This window comes from Salvia splendens, chromosome 18 (assembly GCF_004379255.2).
Source record: "Salvia splendens isolate huo1 chromosome 18, SspV2, whole genome shotgun sequence".
Classification (NCBI taxonomy): Eukaryota; Viridiplantae; Streptophyta; class Magnoliopsida; order Lamiales; family Lamiaceae; genus Salvia; species Salvia splendens.
In genome coordinates, this window is record NC_056049.1 from 24,071,903 (window position 1) to 24,093,957 (window position 22,055).

A 22,055-nucleotide genomic window follows, 5' to 3' on the forward strand; every position below is an offset into this window, starting at 1 on the left:
GTTTTTCCGATATCATACAAAGTTGGACTAGCACATAATTTTAGTATGTACAATTTGAAATAATTGAGGTACAAAATTGGAAAGTAAAAATCAAATCATTTAAAAACCCACGATAAATGGGCTTTTTAGCAACTGTGTTGGGCCATTAAATCTCTAATTCTCAATATACTCCACTATTTTCTACATGGGCTTTATTTTACTATACACAATTTTATAACCTTTTGACTCTTAATTACCCTGAATTATTTTTTAATTTAAATACACAAACTAAAGTGGATATTTTCTCTTATTGCTCTTATTAATACGTCACAACTTTTGAAATATTAAGTTTTCCATCCATCACATTAGTACTAATTGAATTCAATCTTCCAAAACAAAGTTGCAATGAGTGAAGTGGTAGAAAAGGGAACCGACACAATGAAATTGAAGTAAAAGTTGTATACCCATAAATGAAACAAAAAAATTGTTTGGATTGACAAGATAGTCCACTCATGTTCCATTTATATCGACATTAGTCATAATTCCTTTCATAAAAAACCACATATTAAATGAGACTTACTATTGTAATTTTTGTGTCGACATTAATCATAATTTCTTTTATCATTAGCGTCCCTTTAATTCTAAGTGTCCCTTTAATTTACATCAACTCCACTCATCTAATAAAAAAAGTAGCGGGATCCTCGCAATCGTTTCATTTTTCCAATCTATTTTCTAAAATTTTAAACTAATTAATATGAAGCGAGATACTTATTGATTTCGAATCTCGATTGCATGTTCCCTACTTTCACTTTTTTTATTTATATACTTTAATTTTTTCCCCTAAATTTTTACAATTCAAAGGATGGATTTAACAACGTTGCAGGCAAGCTCCGCCTCATGCGCCGCTTTAAGACCTTGAGCGGTGATCTCGGCGTCGTCTCCTCCGGCCGCCTTGGCCGCCTCCTCGTTCCTCTTCAACGCATTCTGGCACGTGACCATCTCCTGCGCGGCAATCGCGGCCATGCCCATGGCCTCCTTGCGCGCGGACGTGGGGTTGGGGGGTCGCGGCCTTCCCCTTCGCCGGTTTGAGAGAGGCGCGGTTCGCGTTGACCAAGCAGTCCTGGACCGCGTCCCGTGTCGCGTTGCCCTTGGCCCCCTTCCCCGTCAGGAGTGCGCGCAACGCGTCCACTTTCGCGGCCGCGGCCTTGGAGGCAGCCGCGTGCATCTTGGTGGGGTCGTTGCCCTCGAACTCGGCCTCACTGGGCTGGAGGAGGGTCGCGCAGAAGAGGGGGTCCGGGGCCTTCCTGCAGACCTCCTCCAGACTGGCGTACGCGGCCGAGACGAGGAGGAGGGCCTAGAGGGCGAGGAGGGTGGATTTCACCATTTTTGCCATTTTTATTTTTTATTTTTTTAAAAATAAAGGGAAGTGCTTGTTGTTAGTTGTAACTAGTTTTAATTTTCTTTTTGTTGGATTTTATAGTTATTTTCAATCCGTTATTTCGGTTGGGGTTTGTGGCTATACGAGTTTTTTGCGACACATTTCAAATTTTCAGATATTGTATAATAGTACTAGATTCGATTAAATTGAATTTGTGCAGTTTGATTTTATTTATAGTTATGTTTTTAAAATTGTGATTTGTCGTTTGGATCTTTTTAGTTTGAGGAAATTAATTGAACTGGAATCTTAGACCATAGTAAAAATGGGACATCTATTGTATTGGAAGATGGAATGTGTCGAAAACTGGTTTGGGATATTAGGGAATAAACACAAATAATATCACGAATATAAAAGACTAAACTCAAGGAATTATTCACCTAGTTGGATATGATGTGTATATGCATTTGTAGACGATGCCAAATCAATGAGAATGAACATTGATCCTAATCTAGTTGGATTGCCGTTATCGAAGATTAATTTCCTTCCTTTTAGACTCCATACTCAACGTGAAGATATTGTAGCTTAAGTTGATGTGTAAATACCTGCAATCTCAATTTCGTTTCATGGGATTGATTTGAATTGGACTTATAACTTGTACAAGTCTATTTTCTCAAAAGGTGTTGTGTTACTTCTTAATAATAGTCCCAATAAAAGAGTTGATTTAATTTCAAGAAAAATCGCGCCAAAAAAGAAACCATATATCTCCGCAATCATATTTATAATCCACCGAAAAACACGCATTGCAACAATCCTAACTGAAAAAACGGATTGAATAACTATAAAAACAAACAATCACTCTTTCCAATTTCCACAATAGCAAAAAAATGGGAAAATCCATCTTACTCATGTCTCCCTTCCTCTTCCTCCTCCTCCTCGTCCCTGCGGAGGCAGCAGGGAACCCCAGCGCTGGGCTGAACGAGGCATGCAAGAAGACCTCAGACCCGTCCTTCTGCACGCTCCTCCTCCAGCCCAGCGCGGCCCAGTTCACCACCAACGACCCCAAGCAAATGGGGTTCGCCGCGGTCAGCGCCACCCTCGACAAAGTCAAGGGCGTGAGGACCTTCATGATGGGGAAGGCCGCGAAGGGCGCCATGAACAAGGAGCTCCGAGGGGCGATCAATGACTGCATCGACCAGATCGGCCGCGGCGAGCGGGCCCTCAGGACGGCTGTGGGCGGCCCCAGCGCCAGCGAGGCCCCCTCAGCCAACGCGCCGCGGAAGCTCGGCGCCAAGGCCGTCCCCATCCATGAGCTCGGCACCGCCACCAAGGAGCTGACGACCTGCCGCGATGCGCTGCGCAAAAATGTGGACCCCGAGGCGCCGGCCGACGACGAGAATGCCAACATCGGGAACGAAGCCGTGCGCGCGACCGGGGAGTCGGTCCTCGCTTGTGATATCGCCAAATCTCTCTTTATGCCCTAGATTCGGGCTGTGTGAAGTCTTATTAATCGGATAAGATTGAGTTTTATAATACCTAAATGCTTTTAACTGAGTGTGGCAATGCTAGTAAGATAAAAGAAGTTAGTTCATATACATGTATAATATTTTGTTTATTTTTCTTTTTTGTTTTTAGCATAAAGAACTTAGTGTTGTACATGTTCAGATTTTAATTTTAGGTATGGATATCTGTTCACTTGAAAAGATTATAAGGCGTTTAGCTATCATTCATAATTTTTAATCCGAATTCATTACCGTATTTTGAAATTGTTAAAATATTCATTTTACTATTTCGAAGATTAAAAGTACTTATTTCGGCTACATAGGAGGTGTTCAGTTTGCAAGATAAAATAATATTAAGATACAATCTAGGATTGAGTTATGAAATTATTTTAGTCATAGAGGGTTTACTATAACTAATTATCTCGTGATTATCCATCTAGAGTTAAGTTATGCGATTGAATCTCATGAACCAAACACACTACAAATTTCATCCCGGATACAATCTTGCAAACCGAACACCCCTATAGAGTACATTTTTCCAAAAAAGTCATTACATTGTGTTTTTTTTTTAGAAAAGCAAATGCTCAAGCTACAATTATTTTATTGTCTTCTCTTTTGTTGTTTGAATTGAGTCTCTGCCGCTTAATGGAGGGAGTAACTATTTTTATGTCTCCATTAGCAAAATTGAAATATCATATAGTATTAAACAAAATTTTTTTCGAAGTAATATTATAATACCAATAAAGATCAAATTATAAAATTAACTAGTACAAGCATTTTTAAATTTTACAAGTGCTAAAACATCGAAACTAGTGCAAAATCCATCTAAAAATCAAATTTCTAAATATCGATCGAGTGAAGTTTACTAATCAAGTCAAAATCGCACGAGCAACAAAGCACGCCTTAACGGAATCCTCGGTCAAATCAAACGCTTTCCTGATTACGTCATCGTGCGCGTGCTTCTTCAGCGATTCCGCGCACGCACTAAGCTCCGCCGCGGCGCCACCTATCATCCTCGATGCCTCGTCCTGCTCGGCGCCCCGGGAGTCGTTGAGCGTCTGCAGCGCCACCTCGAGGGCGCCCTCGCCGTTGCCGACGTTGCCAAGGCATCGGCTCAGCGTGTCCAGCTCCTCGGGGGTCGATTGCTCCCGCACGGCCTCCTCGACCATGAACTTCCGCAGCTCGTCCACGCGCCCGAGGGTCGCGTTCACGGCCGCCATCCCTGTCCCCACGCCGCTCGCGTCCGAAAATTCGGACGCATGCGGCTGCAGGAGCGACGCGCAGAATCGGGCGTCTGGGGCCTTCCTACATGCCGCGTCGATGCGGCCTTCGCTGGTGGCGGCAGCGATATGGAGGAGGAGGATTGTCGCTGTTAGTAAGATTTGTTTTGCCATTGTGGTTTTTTTTTTTATCATTTAGTTTGTTTTAATGGTGGATTTGTGAATGATGGATTGATTGCTTCGTGTTTTCCGCATTTGCACATGTATTTTCCATTTAAAATAAATAAAATTAGACCGAATAAAATGTTAAAAAAAATTACACAAATAGAGTGAGTAGATCGGATTAATCTCTCCCATTTTTAGTAAATACTCACTCCTATTCCTTGGTCACATTTATTTAGGAGAATAATTTCTATTTTTAGTAAATAATCACCATCCCATTATTTAGGATATATTTATTTTAGATACATAATGAATAAATAATTAAAATAAAACCACACCAAACCAAATGTATACATCATGCACTCGGACTTACCCGAGGAAAGTACTGGAGAGATAGCCACAATTCGGCTAGTACAAAGCAACATGGTAAAGACCATGGACGTGTTCACTATAGGAGATTTTCATTTATAATATTTGGAAAAATTAAATTTTCCAATAATTGAGCCATAATTAGCCGCATATGTAATTCTTTTCCCCATTGTTTAGTATCCTAGAATTGGCCTAAGAATTGGCCAAAATATTACTCAAAATGAAGACTTTGACTTAATAGAATTACGGATTGAAAAATTTATCCCTCTAAGTGGAAAAGTGGGGCAAATGTGTAAAACTAAGTCCATTTCTTAGTGTACTTTTCAATGCACAAACAAATCTTATCTATGAAGCAAGATTTCAATTCTTCCTCAATTGGCATGAATAGTGCGGACCCCCACCTTAATTGTAAGTCCCCCGAACACTTAATTAGTAGAAGATGAACATCATAATTCTCCAATTGGACCAAGAATTAGCCAATTCTTACATAGTGAACTCGGGCCAAGATTACAAAGAAAGGGGCAAGACCCCATCAAGAAACCCCAGTTCTAGTCACCCATCGAAAATACAAGCACTATACATAAATAATAAATGTGTTTTAAAAATATGGCATGTTATATGAAACATCTTTAAAAAAATGTGTTATGAATAATGGAACAATGAGTCACGTACTATACAATACTTCATTTGTTCAAACTTATCCAAATGACAAAATGATTGAGTCTATTAAGTTTGGACTTTGAGATTGTTAAACACAATCTATCCTTTAAAAAAGAAAAGAGTTTAATTTTGCCAAACTGAAGTGTCCAACGATCTATGTTATATATATTTTTACTAAATCATTTGACTCAGATTTTACATGAAATTGAGACTTTATTTCTCTAAATTTTTCTACTTGTTTTTGTTAGCATTTTTTAAAAAAAATTCATGTTAGAAATCAAATGAGACATTTTATTTAGCGCAGAAATTATTAAACACAATATATATTTAGATTGGCCCAAATAGCCCAATATTACAAGGCCATCTTCTCCTTCCTCAAAACGACGTCGTTAGCTCCAATCGTACCGGTTGACATTTCCATCTCACTGAACTAAATCCTTCTTCCACTGCACAGCTGCAGAGCTAAATCTATAGAATCTAAATTCATGAATCCATTCGCAAAATTAGAACATGAAATCTGATTGAATAAAATTAGGCGAATGACATGGAATCAGAAGTTGAAACAGGAGCAGCATTAAAAGATCTGCAGCACTGCTCTTTTCCGTAGATAGAAGAAGATATGATGCGAAAGATCATCGATTCATCAATCCAGCGTCTTCACAGAGGATTTTCAGCCAAATCCGCAGCTTCCCGTGATCTCGATGGAGAAAAGAGGCGATTTTTGGGCACGCCGACGATTGATTTCAGCTGCATACACTGCTCAGATGATGCTGTCCGCTTGTTTCGCGAGATGATTTCGATGTCGCCGCAGCCCTCTGTTCCTGCATACAACAAGCTTTTGAGCTGCGCGGTTAAATTGGGGGAATACCGAGTTGCCTTCCACATGTTCGACAAAATGCGGCAATTGGGCGTCGAGGTGAATTTGTGCTCAATGAGCATCGCAATCAATTGCTGCTGCCTTCTACATCGAGTGGAGTTAGGGTTTTCGATTTTGGGAAGCTTGTTCAAGCTCGGCTGCGAACCAAATCTCACGATTTTAAGCACTCTTTTGAAAGGGCTAGTTTTAGTTGACAAGATTGGTGAGGCAGAAGGTTTGTTCAGAAAGATTCTGACTTTGAAACTGTGTGTGCCCAACGATGTTATGATTCTAACCGTGATGAACGGGCTGTGTAGGAATGGGCAAAGTCGAACTGCCCGTGATCTTCTTCAGGTAATGGAGAAAACTAGACTTAAGCCTAATGTTAAAGCTTATAGTGCTGTGATTGATGGTTTGTGCAAGAATGGAATGGTTGATGATGCATTGATGCTTGTTTCTGATATGATTAGAAAGGGTGTTTCTCCCAACATTATCACGTTTAACTCGATTATTCAGGGATTGTGCAATCTAGGTAGATGGGATGAGGTGAAATACTTGTTATTAGTTGAAATGGTTGATCGCGGGGTGCCTTTAGATTTGGTCACTTTGAATACATTGGTAGACGCGTTGTGCAAGAATGGGAAGTTAGATGAGGCTGAGGAGGTTTTGCAGCTTATGGTAAGAGCAAATGTTGGTCCTGATGTATTCACATACACTTCTCTTATATGCGGGTATTGCTCGCGGGGGAGACTGGAAAAGGCGAAGGAGGCATTCGACTCCATAGGTAAGAGGGGTCTAAGGCATAACCTTATGAGTTATACCAATATGATCAACGGATATTGCAAGAGCGGGGCTGTGGAAAAAGCCCGGCTTCTCTTTGATGAAATTCCGCGGATTGGGTTGATGCATAAAACAGCTTCTTACAACATCATGATGGATGGGCTTTTTGGTGCAGATAGATTTGATGAAGGGTGGAAGCTTTTCAACGAGATGGAAGCTTCACGAGTAATCCCTGATTTGCATTCATATAACATCTTATTGGAAGGTTTGTGTGGGAATCTGCAAGTTATTGAGGCGATCCCGATTCTGAGAGTGATGAAGGAGAAAGGTGTTGTTTGTGATATAGTGACGTATAATATCCTCATTAACGGTCTGTGCAAGGTTAGGGAGTTTGATGCTGCTCGGAGTCTTCTAGACCTTCTTCCATCCGAGGGTTTGGAGGCGAATGTGGTAACGTATACCACTATTATCGGCTCTCTTTACCAAGAAGGGCGCGATGAGGAGGGGAAGGCTCTGCTTTTCGAAATGGAGGAGAAGGGAATCCCACCTAATCGTGTGACTTACAACGCGATCATAAACAGTTTTGCAAAGAGAAACGAGCTTTACAAGGCGATGCCATTCTTCGAGGAAATGTACAGACGAGGATTCTCTGCGTCTCCAGGTACTGCATCCGTCCTATCGGATAAGCTGCGAGAAGCAGATGCGGATGATAATCTGTTGGAAATGATTAAGAAAGTTGTGCCACAATTGAGAAAGTGAATGACTCTTTTTGTTTGGTTTTTGCTGATCAAAGCTAGTGATTGATTGTTTGTTTGTTAGAATTAGTTGATGGAATAGAGTTAGTGATTGATTTCATACAGATGGGAATAATAATAATTTTGGCAATGTTCATCTCCATATAACTATCATCTTGACATGCTAAGAATGAAATTTATTCATGAAATCTTCATTGTGTGTGTAATTATAAATCTTTGAGGTGTCTAAGTTAGAGAAATGTTATGCCAGAATAAAAGTTGTTATTGACATCATTAATTTTATAAATTATTGTATAAAAATCAAAGCTTGATTTTTTTTTCCTATACTCACTTTATACAGATAAAATGGATAAGTCGAATTTGAATTTTATTTAGTAATTAGTAAAATTAATGATGTTAATAATTATTTGCCAGTGTTCCTATATTTTAAATTGAGCCACACCCAATTATTTAAACTGATTTTATCGATTATAATATTATTTATTCACCTAATTAATTTAATATGAAATATTTATGATAAGTTCACATATTTTAAGTTTTATTTAGAGATAATAATACAAATAACCAATAAAGAATTTAATCGTCTCCTACCAATTTGAAAAAAACAAGCTTTTCCTAAACTATTGCAACAGCAAAAAAAAATCAAACGGATTTACATTCATAATCAAATTTCAAATACTAAAATTAATGACACTATTTTTTTAGATCTATCATTAAAAGAAAAAGAAATAAGTAAAGAAAAGTAGAAAAGTATTTTAACCGCTTAAAACAGTTGAACCTTGGAGTACAACCCCTTAAAGCAGTGGCCACAACAAATTTCATTTGCCGCTATTTCTCCTTCTCGTAGAAGCTAAAGAACTCTCCAGAAACACACAGTAAGCACGCAGTGAGAGTGAATGGAGCGATACCAGAGGGTGGTTAAGCCCAAACCGGAGCAACCCGTCAACGAAAATGAAATCCGCGTCACGGCTCAGGGCCTCATCCGCAATTACGTCACTTACGCAACTTCCCTGTTCCAGGTTTTTCATTTTTGTTTCAATTTCTGCAAATTTTATGAGAGATTGCTGAAATTAAACTGTTCATAGCGATTTGTATAAGGAAAAGATCGAGTCTTGATATGTATGAAGATGTTTGCTCTGTTTGGGTTGGAAATTGGAAAATCAGGTGTTAAAGGTGAAATCTTGCAGAATTAGTGAGAAATTTGGGATATGGAGTTTGATTTGTGTTTGGAATGTGTATGTTAGCAGTGATCCTGAATTCTGGCTCATGATTCTATATATGAGTTGTGGAGCCAGTGAAACTGGTGTTGTGTTGTTCACTTGTTCTTGATTTTAAGGGTTTGGGAATAGATGGCTGGAGAGTCGATTCTTAGTGGGCTTGAGCGTTAGAGCTTCAAGGAGGGTATAACTTCATACATGCTTTGAATATGGATTGTATTTCCGGATAAGGAAAATGTAGAGGACGATGAGTGAAACCCGTGATCTTGTTTGTTAATTACTAAGAGGTTAAGTGGTTTTGGGGTAAGAGTTGAGGCGATAAAGAACAGAGGATTAAGACCATCGAAAGCCTTAGAGTTCTTGTTATGCTCCTCTTTCTCGGCAAAATGTTTTTTTTTGGGGGGGGGGGCTGGTGAGCTCAAGCTTTAGTAGAAACTGAAAACCAGGAAGAGTCTTTATAGGAGTTCTGTTTGTAGGTATTATACAATCGAGAGTTGATGCTCGGTGTTGACACAAGAGTCGTCTGTTTGTTGTTCTGCAAATTTGCCATTTTTGTTGTTCGTCTAATTTCATCTCATTGGTTTCTAGAGAATGGTTATGATCTCTACTTCTATGTTCAGGACAAGAACGAGAAGGAGGTCGTATTGAAGGCAATGGGGCAGGCTATTAGTAAGGCCGTGGCAATTGGAGAGATTATCAAGGTCCTTTAATTTAGATATTCGTTTTCTGCTTAATCTAGTGGCTCTTATTTATAAACTCATAAAATACTTTTCATTTAACTAACAAGATGTGAGAATCTTATATGCGTATTTGACATCTATATTTGTGAATAAATGCAGAATAGAATTCCCGGATTACATCAAAACATATCTACTAGCTCGACAACTATAACTGATGCCTATGAGCCCATCGAAGAGGGCTTGAATCCGTGAGTTCTTGCAATCAGTTGGTTCAAAATTCACGAAAACATGTTTTCATTTGGAGTTCTGTTGACACCCGAATCTTGCAGATTGGAGATGAAGCGGCAGGTCTCTCTGATTAGTATTGCTTTATCAACTATCGAGCTGAACAAGACCTCTCCAGGGTAAACAGAAGACGTATCTTTTGATCATTGAAGATGCACCTTTTTCCTTGTGTATTTGTTTCTTTTGAGTTAAATTCTTTGGTTTGCGTACCTCAGACGACGGGATTGCGTGTTTGTAGGTACCAAGCTCCAACTATGAAGCAGGCAGAAGGCGCAAATCAGCAAGAGCTGGAGAATAAACAATCTATCCTTTCTTCCACAGCTGTCGATGAAGGTAGCTTGATTTCTTTGATTGAGCCGTCTATGTGTCCCAAGTCCATGATCGTCTCAACTCTAAACCCTAATCCCTCAATAATAAAAATTCTTCCTGCAATTTATGATGGGTAGATAATGTTGGAGGCCGCTTGCAAGGTAGAGGTGGAGTCCGAGGTGGAGGTCGTGGTAGAGGTAGAGGCAGAGGCCATGGTCGAGGGAGGGGTTGGTATGGTGATTATCAAGGTGCTGTTTTTTAATGTAGTGCCCTTGACTTTAGTGCAATTTCTTCGTTTCGAAGTTCTCTTCACTAATCTATTCTACTTGCAGAGAATAGCGGGGGATATTATTATTGGGGTGCTGGAGGGCAACGAGGCGGAGGTGGGGGCAGAGGCGGAAACTGGGGATACCGTGGTAAGTTTGTATCACATCTTGTCGGTCCGTGATTAATGGAGTTCTATTCATCTATTGTCAATATACCCCAAAAAGAAGCCTTTCTTGATTTCGATTATCATAATTTCCATTTCATCACGTTTAAATGTGTCAAAAGATTATGCTGGTGATTGTCTGGCTGCTACCATTTCATACGTCAAATTTAACGCAAGGTATGAGCCTGATCGACTCGATTGCCTTTACTTCCCGCTGGCAGGGGCCGGATACCAAAGAGGCAGAGGTGATGGTCGAGGAAGAGGCCGAGGTTACAGCTATGGCGGAGGAAGAGGGCGGGAGTACGGCTATGGCTATGGCGGTGAACGAGGAGGCTGGGGGTACGGGTATGGTGGAGGAAGAGGCCGTGGCTACGGCTATGGCTACGGAGGTGGAAGAGGCCGGAGCTACGGTGGAAGGGGCCGGGGTGATCAAGAATAGTTAGACCAAGGATTGGCTGCTCCAGTTTTACTAGTAACTTGTGATGAAGGTATATATACAATGGAACTTTTTTTTTATATATAATGGAACTTATTCTGTTGTAATTTGCTAGTAATTTCATGTATGTTAACTTTTTCGAAACCATATTACTTTCTTTATTTTCTTATAATTAAATCAAACGTGAAAATTTAATAATTGAGAATCAGATAATTTGTCATATTCTCTCTAGACTCTAAATACAGAAATCTTACATTTGATAATTGATAGTCAGATTACTTTTCCATAACACAAAAATTCTTCAAAAGAGTTGTGCAATATATTTAAACCGTACCAACTTTTACTTCCAAATATTATATAAACTAATACATAAATTTAATAAACACATTTGGGCCTGCATTGTACTTCTTCAGTAATAGTATGACTTAATTTACTTATGCAGTTAATACGCTATCATTATTTGACACATGATATCAAAGATTACCGTATGTAAATCATCATGTAATCTAAAGTTTATTAAAGCTTAACATGAAAAGCATAAAGATATATACTAAGTATAATATAGGGATATAATTAATAAATTTAAAATAACTCCCCTGCGAAAACAAAAAATATATCTTCGGGTCTATTATCCTCATATATTTAATATTTAAAATTATATAATACGTGTAACAAATATTTATTATAATAATGCTCTAATACTATATTGATTAAAAAATAAAACAACATCACAATGAGGCTCTAATACTAATTGATTAGGGAAAGGATAACTAGTCCGATCAAAATTCTACTAAATCTCTTATATATATACCTATGTCCATATAGATAAAATGCCCCCCAACAAATCTCAATCTATATATTTGTAGTAATTTACAAGAGGCATATTTGATCATGGCTAGCAATGATATAGATATGGATGAATGGGAGGAATTGAATCAACTAATCGTCAACAAGATCAACTCAAACAATCAAGATGCCGAGGTGTCTGAGCCGCCATCACCATCACCGGAGGTCATGTACCGGTTCGTGTTGGGGAAGTGGTGGACTCGCTATGATTTACTTAGGATGTTGATAAGGCGCAGCACCACCACCACGCCTGGTCTCCCGGTATGGTATCGTCGGGATCTAGAGCAGTGCACCTGGTCTCCCGAGAAGGTATCTTCAAAAGTTGGAGCAGTGCGCCACGATGGCATCGTTAAGATCTGGAGCGATGCAGATTGTCCCATGTCGGGATTTAGTGCAATCCACCTTGTCACCTAATATTATATCATCGGATTTTGAAGTAGTGAATCATGTCTCCCGATATGATATTGTCAAGAAATTGGAAAATTAATACATCAAATTTTGGGTAAAAGTTTTAAAAAATATTTACAAAATAATATTACTACTTGTTTCCATCTACAATCAATAGTTTTGCTTTTGCTTTTTATGAGTTGTTCATATAAATTAATCACTTTTTAATTTTAGTAATTTTTCTCTCTAATGAAATCTTACTCACATTAACATTTATTTCAACTATTTTATGTCTATAACCAAAATTATTGACAATGGATTGAACTAGTAAGCACAATCTATGGATCGCAAAATTTCAGCAAATTAAATGGCGATAAGTGTGAGCCCACTTGAGAAAAAAAAATGGATTCATTAATTATTTAAGGTGTCGATGTGTTCCCACGGTATATCGATGAGTGTTATGGTCTAATCATCTTCGATTTCGATTATATAGCTAATTCCATTCCTTTCTCATAGCCCAATTTTGTCCACACTCGGCTCTATTGAATCTTGAGGTAAGCACCTATTTCAATAGTTTCTGCCCCTTTTAATTAATCAATCAATCAATCAATCAATCAATCAATCAATCAATTTCTGATTCTGTGTGGTTCCCTCTTTTCTTGATCAATTTCTGGGAAACCCCTTTTTCTGAAGTTTCTGTTTCAATTGTTTGGTGGAGAGAATCGAATTAGATTGAGAAATGGGGAGGGTTTTTGTGCTGAATCTTGAAGGGGAGGTATACAGCTGCAAGTACTGTGGGACCCACCTCGCTGTCAGTGAGGACATCGTCTCCAAGGTTTGTTTGTTCTTTTCCCCCTTTCAAGATTCAGTCTTGCCGCTTTAGTTGATGAATATTGTTGTTCAATTCGTTGTTTTGATGAATATCCTCAAGTGTTTCTCGACTTTGGAAAATATGTGTTGTGGTTTTTCTTTATGCTGATTGCTAAGGATCTGCTCTTTTTAGGGGGTGTTTGGTTGAATTTGATGCAGTTTGAGCTCTGATTTTTTGCAGATATGAGTGTTTATCGTGTAGTGAGTGAGGTCTGCTGTTAAATTGTTGTCTAGCTTTGAACAATCCTTGTTTAGGCATTCTTGTGTGTGAGAAATGGCAGTTGCATATGCTGTAGTGTGTAAATTGAGTGTACGGGAAGATCCTCGGGCGATGATTATGAAGAATTAATTTGCATTAGATATGATTTCTTGTGCGGCTTAAGACGGAACATGAAAGGGGGTTGTTGTTGTTGTTTCTACATTGTGATTGAATTTGATCTAGTGATGCTTTTGCAATGAACAGTTTAAGCTCGATTTTTGGCAGATATGAATATTTACCGTGTAGTGAGTAATGCCTGCTGTTAAATTGTTGCCTAGCTTTGAACAATCCATGTTTAGGCATTCTTCTTGGGTGATGATGTTAGGAGTGAAAGGTGTGAGGGGAACAGAGAGCACGAGTTATGCTCCTTAATCAAAGCAACAATGTGTAAATGCAGAGAATAGAGGAACAATCACTTGATTGAATAGAATGTAAAGAAATAACAATCCTCCGCAGAGGCCTACGACCAAGTCGTCCAATACAAATGATCTCTTTAAGATGCTTTTATCATCTATGTATCTCCCTATATATAGACGATTGCTAACACTAAACTAGGAACTGAAATAACAATATAACAATAATTGATGAAAGATAGGAATTGAATTAACAAACGCCGAGATATTTGTGCTAGCCCTAACTTCCAAATCTTCTCGCTATTCCTCCGGATTTGATGGCCAAACGACCTCCCTCTTTCCTCGCTTGTAGACCACTCCCCTCCAACAACATCCGTATCAACTACCTCACTCTTGAAATAGCCTTGTCCTCAAGGCTCTGTTAAAATTCAAAATACATCACTCTGTCCGGTGGAGGTTCAAACTCATGCTTTCGAGTAGTGGCCAGAGCATCGAACCATAGAAGATTGCCAACGATATGTAGGAATCGCAGTATGACCAGATAGGAGAATGGAACGCCTGCCAATGAAAGTAGAGATCCTGGAAAGGAAACCGCCATAGGTGTGGACTGGTGGGCAGCGGAAACTAAACATCGCAGCAAGGACGAGAACGGAGATTGAAACTGCAGAATGTAAGGGCCGGAGGTGGACAACAGCGGGGCTGTCACTGGTGCTAGTGTAGGTGGAGTTGCTGGTGTAAGTGGACTGGGAAGAGATGGTAGAGGCACCAAAACTGGAGGTGGAATGGGTTGTTGTATTGTCAAGGGTGTGCACATTTGCTGTATAGGTAGGGGCTGTTGGATGGTGTGTAGAGTGTTCTCCTTGGCTGTTGTAGGCGGACTAGAGGACAACATCGGAGCTGTCACCTTTGCTAGTGTAGGTGGACGGGGAGGAGATGGTACTGCGGCGAATGCTTCATATTCATTCAACGCCCCATTGCCGCCAAAGCGTTTCATCAACTCCCTTGCAAACCGGCCCACGTCAAATCCGGAACTCGCTGTCGCAATAACTCGTACCAAGGGAGGGCAGCGCCTGCCAGAGCCACCATTGCGATGCCTACCCGGTCCTCGGAAGGGGTTTCCGAGATAAAAAAGTATTGCTCTGCTCGTGCCAGCCATGCGAGGGCGTCCGAGCCATCAAAGGTAGGCATGGGCGACGCTGAGGTACCACCGGCGGTTGTCGTCTTTGACCCCTGATTCGCTGAGGTGGATCCGTCCTCGGGGTTGGAAGTGTCCTTGAGTTTCAGCGAAGCGAAACCCGCGCGCATCTCCTGAAGCATGGCGGTCAGTTCGGTGCGGACCTCTGTTACTTGGTCATCAGTGCGACGGAACTGAGCATTCAGTTCCTTCACTGCCGCGTCCAACAAGAGTCTACCCTGCTGCAATTCATCCGTCGCCTTCTCCAATTCGTCCAGTCGCGTGTCCGCTCGAGAGTTCACCATCGTTCGCCGCACCAATTGTTAGGAGTGAAAGGCGTGAGGGGAACAGAGAGCACGAGTTATGCTCCTTAATCAAAGCAACAATGTGTAAATGCAGAGAATAGAGGAACGATCACTTGATTGAATAGAATGTAAAGAAATAACAATCCTCCGCAGAGGCCTACGACCAAGTCGTCCAATACAAATGATCTCTCTAAGATGCTTCTATCATCTATGTATCTCCCTATATATAGACGATTGCTAACACTAAACTAGGAACTGAAATAACAATATAACAATAATTGATGAAAGATAGGAATTGAATTAACAAATGCCGAGATATTTGTGCTAGCCCTAACTTGCAAATCTTCTCGCTATTCCTCCGGATTTGATGGCCAAACGACCTCCCTCTTTCCTCGCTTGTAGACCACTCCCCTCCAACAACATCCGTATCAGATGATTATTATGAATCAATTTGCATAAGATATGATTTCTTGCGCAGCTTGTGATGGAACACGAAAGTGGTTGTTGTCATTTCTACATTGTGATTGCTTGTTTACCTTAGTATCCAGTTGAACTCATGGGCTGACTTTCCTATCTAGTTTTCTTGTTAAACTTTTTCCATCAGTTGATACAAGGTTCTTGTCAGCAATATATAGCACAGGCTCGACTCTCTCTTTTATAATTTTTCATTAGATAAGTGCTTTATAAATGACGTTTGTGCATGAGTCGACAGTGAAATCTTGTTTTCTGTTGACGAATATTTGGTCTAGTTTTGCTGCTTACATCGTCTACTTTCAGTTTTAGACCATTCGTGCTGTTTATGATGAGAATTTCTTCCTATTTATGTCTTCCATCAATGAAGCAATTTGCAAAACCTTCAATGTGATGCTTAGCCGATCGTTAATTCTACTTTTCCTTTTTTTAGTGTCGAAAGATGGCGTCATATTTGTTTTTTGTAGTTCTCTAGGTAGACTGATTCACCGGTCACCGCTTATTAACTATACATAAAGTCCTTGATTTCCCCTTGAAAACATTTTTTTGTTGATAATGAAGAAACTGATAACGTAAAACCAAAATTTTGGAGAACATGATATCTTCAGTTCATTTACGGGTTATTACTTTTGTGTTTCTTGATTCTGTGAGTTGATGACTCAATGTATAGGATGCTGATCTTTAAGCATATTTGACTTCTCGGACCGAAGACTGATTTTCATTTTCTTTCTATATTATTTTCCCTTCAGTCTTTCCAATCCAGGCATGGGAAGGCTTACCTCTTCAACAAGGTGTAAGTTTCTTGATTCTTCGCTAATTGAACTAATCGGTCTTGGATCTATCACTAATGCAAAAATACGACTTCTTAAATTCATAGAGCTACATCAGTGGTATTCGTTATGATCTTCAATTCCATTTCTCATTCGAGTTCAAGACTTAATAACTCACGAAATCTCGCAATTTCTTAAATGCCACTCCCCAACAATAATTAGGAACTTAAGTGCAGTCGGAAACGGGGGGCTAGATATTCATCACGAATAGAAGAAAGTACAATGGGATGCCTATCAGTATCATAAACATTCGTGACTTAAGAATTTCTCATATCCACGTGCAGATCAAACGTGACTCTTGGGGAGAAAGAAGAGAGGCTGATGATAACTGGAGCTCACACCGTGGCTGATCTATACTGCGTCCAGTGTGGTTCGATCGTTGGGTGGAAATATGTAATAACCACACGATTCATAATCACAGACGCACACACACACACACTTGTTTTGAGTCTTCCAACACATAATCCGATTGATTGTCTGTCTCCAGGAAATGGCGCATGAGAAGAGTCAAAAGTACAAGGAGGGCAAATCTGTTCTGGAGCGGTCTGTCAAGCTTCTAGATCTGCAGAATTACGGTTTAAGGTAGTCTTATGGTTGATGGAATTGCCTTGTTTTTGTGTTGAACAGGTTCAAGATGTCTGGTCCAGATGGCAGCAATTATTGGGGGAACCACGAGGAACATGCCGTTGGGGGCAGTGACACGGACGACGTCTGATTCGAATCTTGATTCAAATCTATGGCTCACAATTGTATATATTTAAAATTTTTAAACCTCCCAAGATTGGTGATTCTTGAATTGCTAGAAATTCCTCATGTTGAAGCTTTCCATGGAGTGTCATATATTGGTGACTAAAGACTTGTTGTACATATTTTACTAGAAAATATTTCAACATTGTTCTTCCTTCCCTACTTTGAGTCTTTGACTAGTATTTGCAATTTATGGCATGAGATTTTCTAATTTTCTACTTTTTTTTTACACACACACAGACACAACCCCCCCCCCCACACACACATCGGACTTCGTGATACATTCGGCAAGCGAGCTAACCCTGACACACGGCCCCTCATGGCTCGAAGACTAGCCCTGACACACGCAGCCGCGCACCAGCCTGTGAGCAAGCCCCTCCTCAGGCCCGTTCTCTAGCCCCCCGTTCGACGGGTCTGGGGCAGCCGGGGTCGGGACCGTAAATTCTCGCCATCAAGCGGGTCGGGGTCTGCTAGCTTGCCAAGCCCAAAGGCCCACAGGGGAAATTAATCCCAAGTTGGGCCATCCAGGATTCGAACTCATGACCTCCTGGATGGGCGGTATCCTTGCCTCCCTTCTCAACCAGTTGAGCTAGGAGGCTTGGATTCTAATTTTCTACTTGTGGGTTGTGATTTTATTTATTTATTTATTATTATTATTATTATTATTATTGTTATTATTTATATCGGTGGTGTGTTAGTTTTGTTGTCCCTTCGAGGACATCCGATAAAATTGGAATGATACCGAGAACGATACAGAGAAGGTCAGCATGACCTTGCAAGGATGACATGCATAAATCTGTTTGCTTTTTTGTTAGTTGATTGTTGTTTGGTTGTTTTGTTGTTGTTTTTGCACTGTGGAACTTTTGGCTCAAATATTTTCTAATGCATAAAAACATGGAACTTCATATGGAGACCGAACAAACAAGACATATATTTTTATTAACTTGAATTTATTGTGCATTTGCTTTAGTTATTCTTTCAATTGTGAAAAGTGAACTCTAGTTGGGATGGATGCATCATACATTCGGGTGTCGAGAAACTAATGAGATAGAATCTCTTTTTATATCAAAATTTGACGAGTATAAGGTCATGAATGGTTGTTAACGACTTGATATACTTATTTGCGAACGCGAGCATGGGCGTATACACATGATAATAAGGGGGACAATTATACCATAAAAAATTAAGTATAATATAATATCATTATGGATTACTATTATTATAAATTAAATTTTGCATCCTTGATTTTAATTCAGAACTCATTTCTTCATTATTCATGTTTAATAGCACATTTATTTAATCTTCATAACAAAAGAATAGGAGGAGAGGTGGGGGAGAATTAAAATACAAAGTGAGAAAGACGAAAAGAAGGAACAATGAAAAAGAAAGTTGTTGTTGTGCTATACTGTTGTATGTCAATAGCCACTCGACAGTAATACTATGCCAACTGCTCTACCGACACCCCCTCCTTGTCTAACTATTTATCACGCCTCTAAATCAAAAATCCTGGACACATCATCAAATGCGATAGACATAAATCTCCATTAGAAATTTTGTTTTTAGTATAAGTCTTATTTTATCCAAGTTCTCAGTATTGGGCCGACATAGTTAGTAATCAAGGCCCGAATAGAATACACAATTGAAATGACCAGAATGAATGCATTGTAAAGCCCAATATCTGATTATTTCAGACTTATATTTTACTACTACTTCACAATAATCATTACCAACAACAAAAATAGTTTTTGTCACATCTTAGCATTTAACTACACATTCTTATAATCAAGATCTACAATTAATTAATGGTTGGTTAAGAATTAATATGTCTAGGATTTAAAGTTGAGTCATAATGGCTGGGGGTGGTTACGAATGTTTGGTGAGACATTATTAATAAACAAATCTAATTAAATCGGAATAAAACAAGAAGTAGGTGGCCTTGATAACATTGGTCAGTGTCTCAGTGCCTGTACAAGACATTCTTTACTGCAATAAATCAATTATTGCAATAATGGATAATATATAATATCCTCATCAATGAATAGATACGGTGTTTTGACTTAGGTACATATATAGTTAAATAAATACAAAAAAATATTATTGAAAGAGTTAATAGAAAGTTAAATAAATATAAAAAATATTATTGAAAAAAATTAATAAAAAGTGGAATGAGTTAGTCAAATATGAATTATATTTATTAAAGATCTAATTTTAAAAAAAAATTATAAATTTATGTTAAATTGTGGTCCGTCCCTGCAATTCTATACATAAGCAGAAAAAAATTGTATTTGTTCTCCAAGGAACTACATATAAAAATATTGATGATTTTTATCAGTCAAACAACGATATTTTATTTATGCACACACGACATCATTTAAGTCACTGGTAATGACGCTATGTATGATTTTTGGGCTTTCATATAAGACACGATTTCACATTTATTTTTTTCTTTATTGACTAATTTAGAAAAAAAAATCAAATTTTATGATTTCTTGAATATTAAAATTACACAAAGATCACAATTTAATTAAACTTCATGAGTTTTTTGAACAATTTGTCTTTACCACAAAATAGACGGACGAATAAGTAACTGCGTGTATTTAAAGATTCATCATTTTTATAATTAAAGTGTAATTACAAAATCTGAACAGCAAAAGTACAAAATGTGAAATACGACGCATCAGATATATCAAATTCAGAACAACTGACATTTGTATCTGTCATTATTTTAAATCTTTATATTAGTATTTTATTTAGTTTATTATTTGATTAATTTTTTTTTTGATAGATATAGTCATCATGTTGCATACCCTTTGAAGTAAACTGATTGCTATGGATGATGCTATCTTGCTTCCTACTTATGGAGCCCATCTTCTCCCTAACTTGGCCAAATAATGATGAATAGACCGACATGTATGTAATCTAAAAGATCAAATAATGCTTTACATAAATTATCAAAATTGCATATTTACATATTGTCTATAAATTTACGAAAAATATGTCATTTTTGGTTTGTCCCACACCTTTTAAAAATTTGAACGAAAAATTGCAAAATTTCAAATTTTCGTAATTGCCACATGAGACCAATTTTTTTTACTACTCTATTTCTCACTTTCTTATTATCAATGTTCCACGTCGTCATATTACTACACATTTGTATTACTATACATCCATATCATACAAAAACTTTACATGTGTACTTCAATTAGCATTAGATTTTAAGAAATATTTTATAAAAGAAAGCAGGTGAAAAAATAGTGAAATGTGAGTTTCATTTTTACACTATAGTTTTATAAAATGTGAGTGAAATGAGGTAGTGGATTGTAAGACATACTTACCCTTCGTAGTAAAGTGAACTAAGACTCCTAATTACCGTCGAACTGAAATGGAAAACAGAGACTCCTAATCACAAATAGAGGGAGTATTATTTATTGAATTTCTTTATATGTATATAAATGAACATAAGTTAACATTATCGTCTATGCCAACTCTTCATATTCTATTTATTGATTTCTTCATATGGACTCTATACATCTTGAATTATTGCAACTATAATTAATGATATGTAGACAAAATTTGATGTTGAAACATAAATTCTAATACGTCCAAAACTGTAGTTATTGCACTTATGGGAGCTCTTGCAAAAAGTTCATGGTTAGACACCAAGCATAAATTTTATGCGTTGTGCATTGATAGACAAAAATGTGTCACCTCTAATTCTAGGAAAAGAATGCCATAGAGGTGGAGTATCAAGATATTTTCTAACTCATTAGGAAATATGTTAAAAAGGAAAATCGAGATTTAAAATTTTCATCTATATTATAATGAGCAAGTTTTCATCGAGAGACTTAACTAATCAATGATTCTCAAAGTGAAAAGTCTTGAATTCAATCTCATGACTCCTAAAAAATTTCATACATAAAATTTCATCCAAAAATTATTATTCACCTTTTGAGGCCGATATTTTAAATTTTAGCCACAATATTAACAATTCAGTCACAAACAATAATAGTTATCTCTTTAATTGGGTTATTTGTAAATACATTTATCTATATTGGGAATGATTGAAAATATGACCTTATAGAGTCCCATTATTCACAAATCTATATAATACTATAATATAACTATATATGATCCAACATGAATAGGAATAAACAATATATATATATATATATATATTGTTTATTCCCATTCATGTTAGATCATATATAGTTATATTATATTATATTATATATATATATATATATATATATATATAGGGGAGCGTTATTCTCCTTTTCACATCTTAGATCCTTTTTCCTTCTTAATATTACGCATTAGATCTAAGGCATCAACGGATCAGATTGATTCTATAAAACTGGTTCCGTGTTGCATTATAGAAGGTGGTTGCATGCATTACAGGGTTATTAATGACATTTGACGGAAAAGTAACTGCCACATTTTGGTATCTGCGAATAATGCACCACATGGTCACGAGTAATGCATATAATTGACTATATAATGCACAATATGTGAACTGCAATGCATACGAATAAGATGTACCATGTTATGATGTTTGGACACACGTTTCTTGTTTCCCCTAAGGGTTTAATAAGCTTAGGGGCTAGGGTATAGTACGTAGACATGTATGTAATCTTCACATGGTAACGAGTAATGGATATAATTGACTATATAATGCACAATTTGTGAACTACAATGCATACGAACAAGATGTGCTGTGTTATGATGTTTGACACACGTTTCTTGTTTCCCCTAAGGGTTTAATAAGCTTAGGTGCTAGGGTATAGTACGTACGCATTAA

At 38.0% G+C, this 22,055-nt stretch overlaps 3 protein-coding genes across 5 annotated transcripts; all 3 read left to right on the top strand.

Annotated features, from left to right (window-relative positions):
- The first annotated feature begins 5,640 nt into the window (after positions 1-5,640).
- LOC121777680 (pentatricopeptide repeat-containing protein At1g62930, chloroplastic-like) lies at positions 5,641-7,846 on the top strand. Its single transcript, XM_042175019.1, has one exon. The coding sequence runs from the start codon at positions 5,887-5,889 to the stop codon at positions 7,660-7,662; it is 1,776 nt and encodes a 591-aa protein (XP_042030953.1). The 5' UTR covers positions 5,641-5,886; the 3' UTR covers positions 7,663-7,846.
- A 619-nt stretch (positions 7,847-8,465) lies between these two features.
- On the top strand, positions 8,466-11,162 carry LOC121776154 (glycine-rich cell wall structural protein 1.0-like). Its single transcript, XM_042173297.1, has 8 exons — positions 8,466-8,677; positions 9,496-9,576; positions 9,715-9,803; positions 9,885-9,959; positions 10,079-10,173; positions 10,287-10,397; positions 10,482-10,565; positions 10,801-11,162. Exons 1-8 carry the CDS (start codon positions 8,555-8,557, stop codon positions 11,016-11,018), a joined length of 876 nt encoding a protein of 291 aa, XP_042029231.1. The 5' UTR covers positions 8,466-8,554; the 3' UTR covers positions 11,019-11,162.
- Positions 11,163-12,639: 1,477 nt separating this feature from the next.
- On the top strand, positions 12,640-17,419 carry LOC121777471 (protein yippee-like). Of its 3 annotated transcripts, none has more exons than XM_042174742.1 (6): positions 12,640-12,802; positions 12,980-13,083; positions 16,430-16,473; positions 16,795-16,903; positions 16,998-17,053; positions 17,138-17,419. In XM_042174742.1, exons 2-6 carry the CDS (start codon positions 12,988-12,990, stop codon positions 17,223-17,225), a joined length of 393 nt encoding a protein of 130 aa, XP_042030676.1. In that variant the 5' UTR covers positions 12,640-12,802; positions 12,980-12,987; the 3' UTR covers positions 17,226-17,419. The 3 variants fall into 3 exon arrangements, with proteins under 3 accessions (XP_042030676.1, XP_042030675.1, XP_042030674.1); XM_042174741.1 differs by having other exon boundaries at positions 12,645-12,802; positions 12,967-13,083; XM_042174740.1 differs by having other exon boundaries at positions 12,647-12,802; positions 12,942-13,083.
- The last annotated feature ends 4,636 nt before the right edge of the window (positions 17,420-22,055 follow it).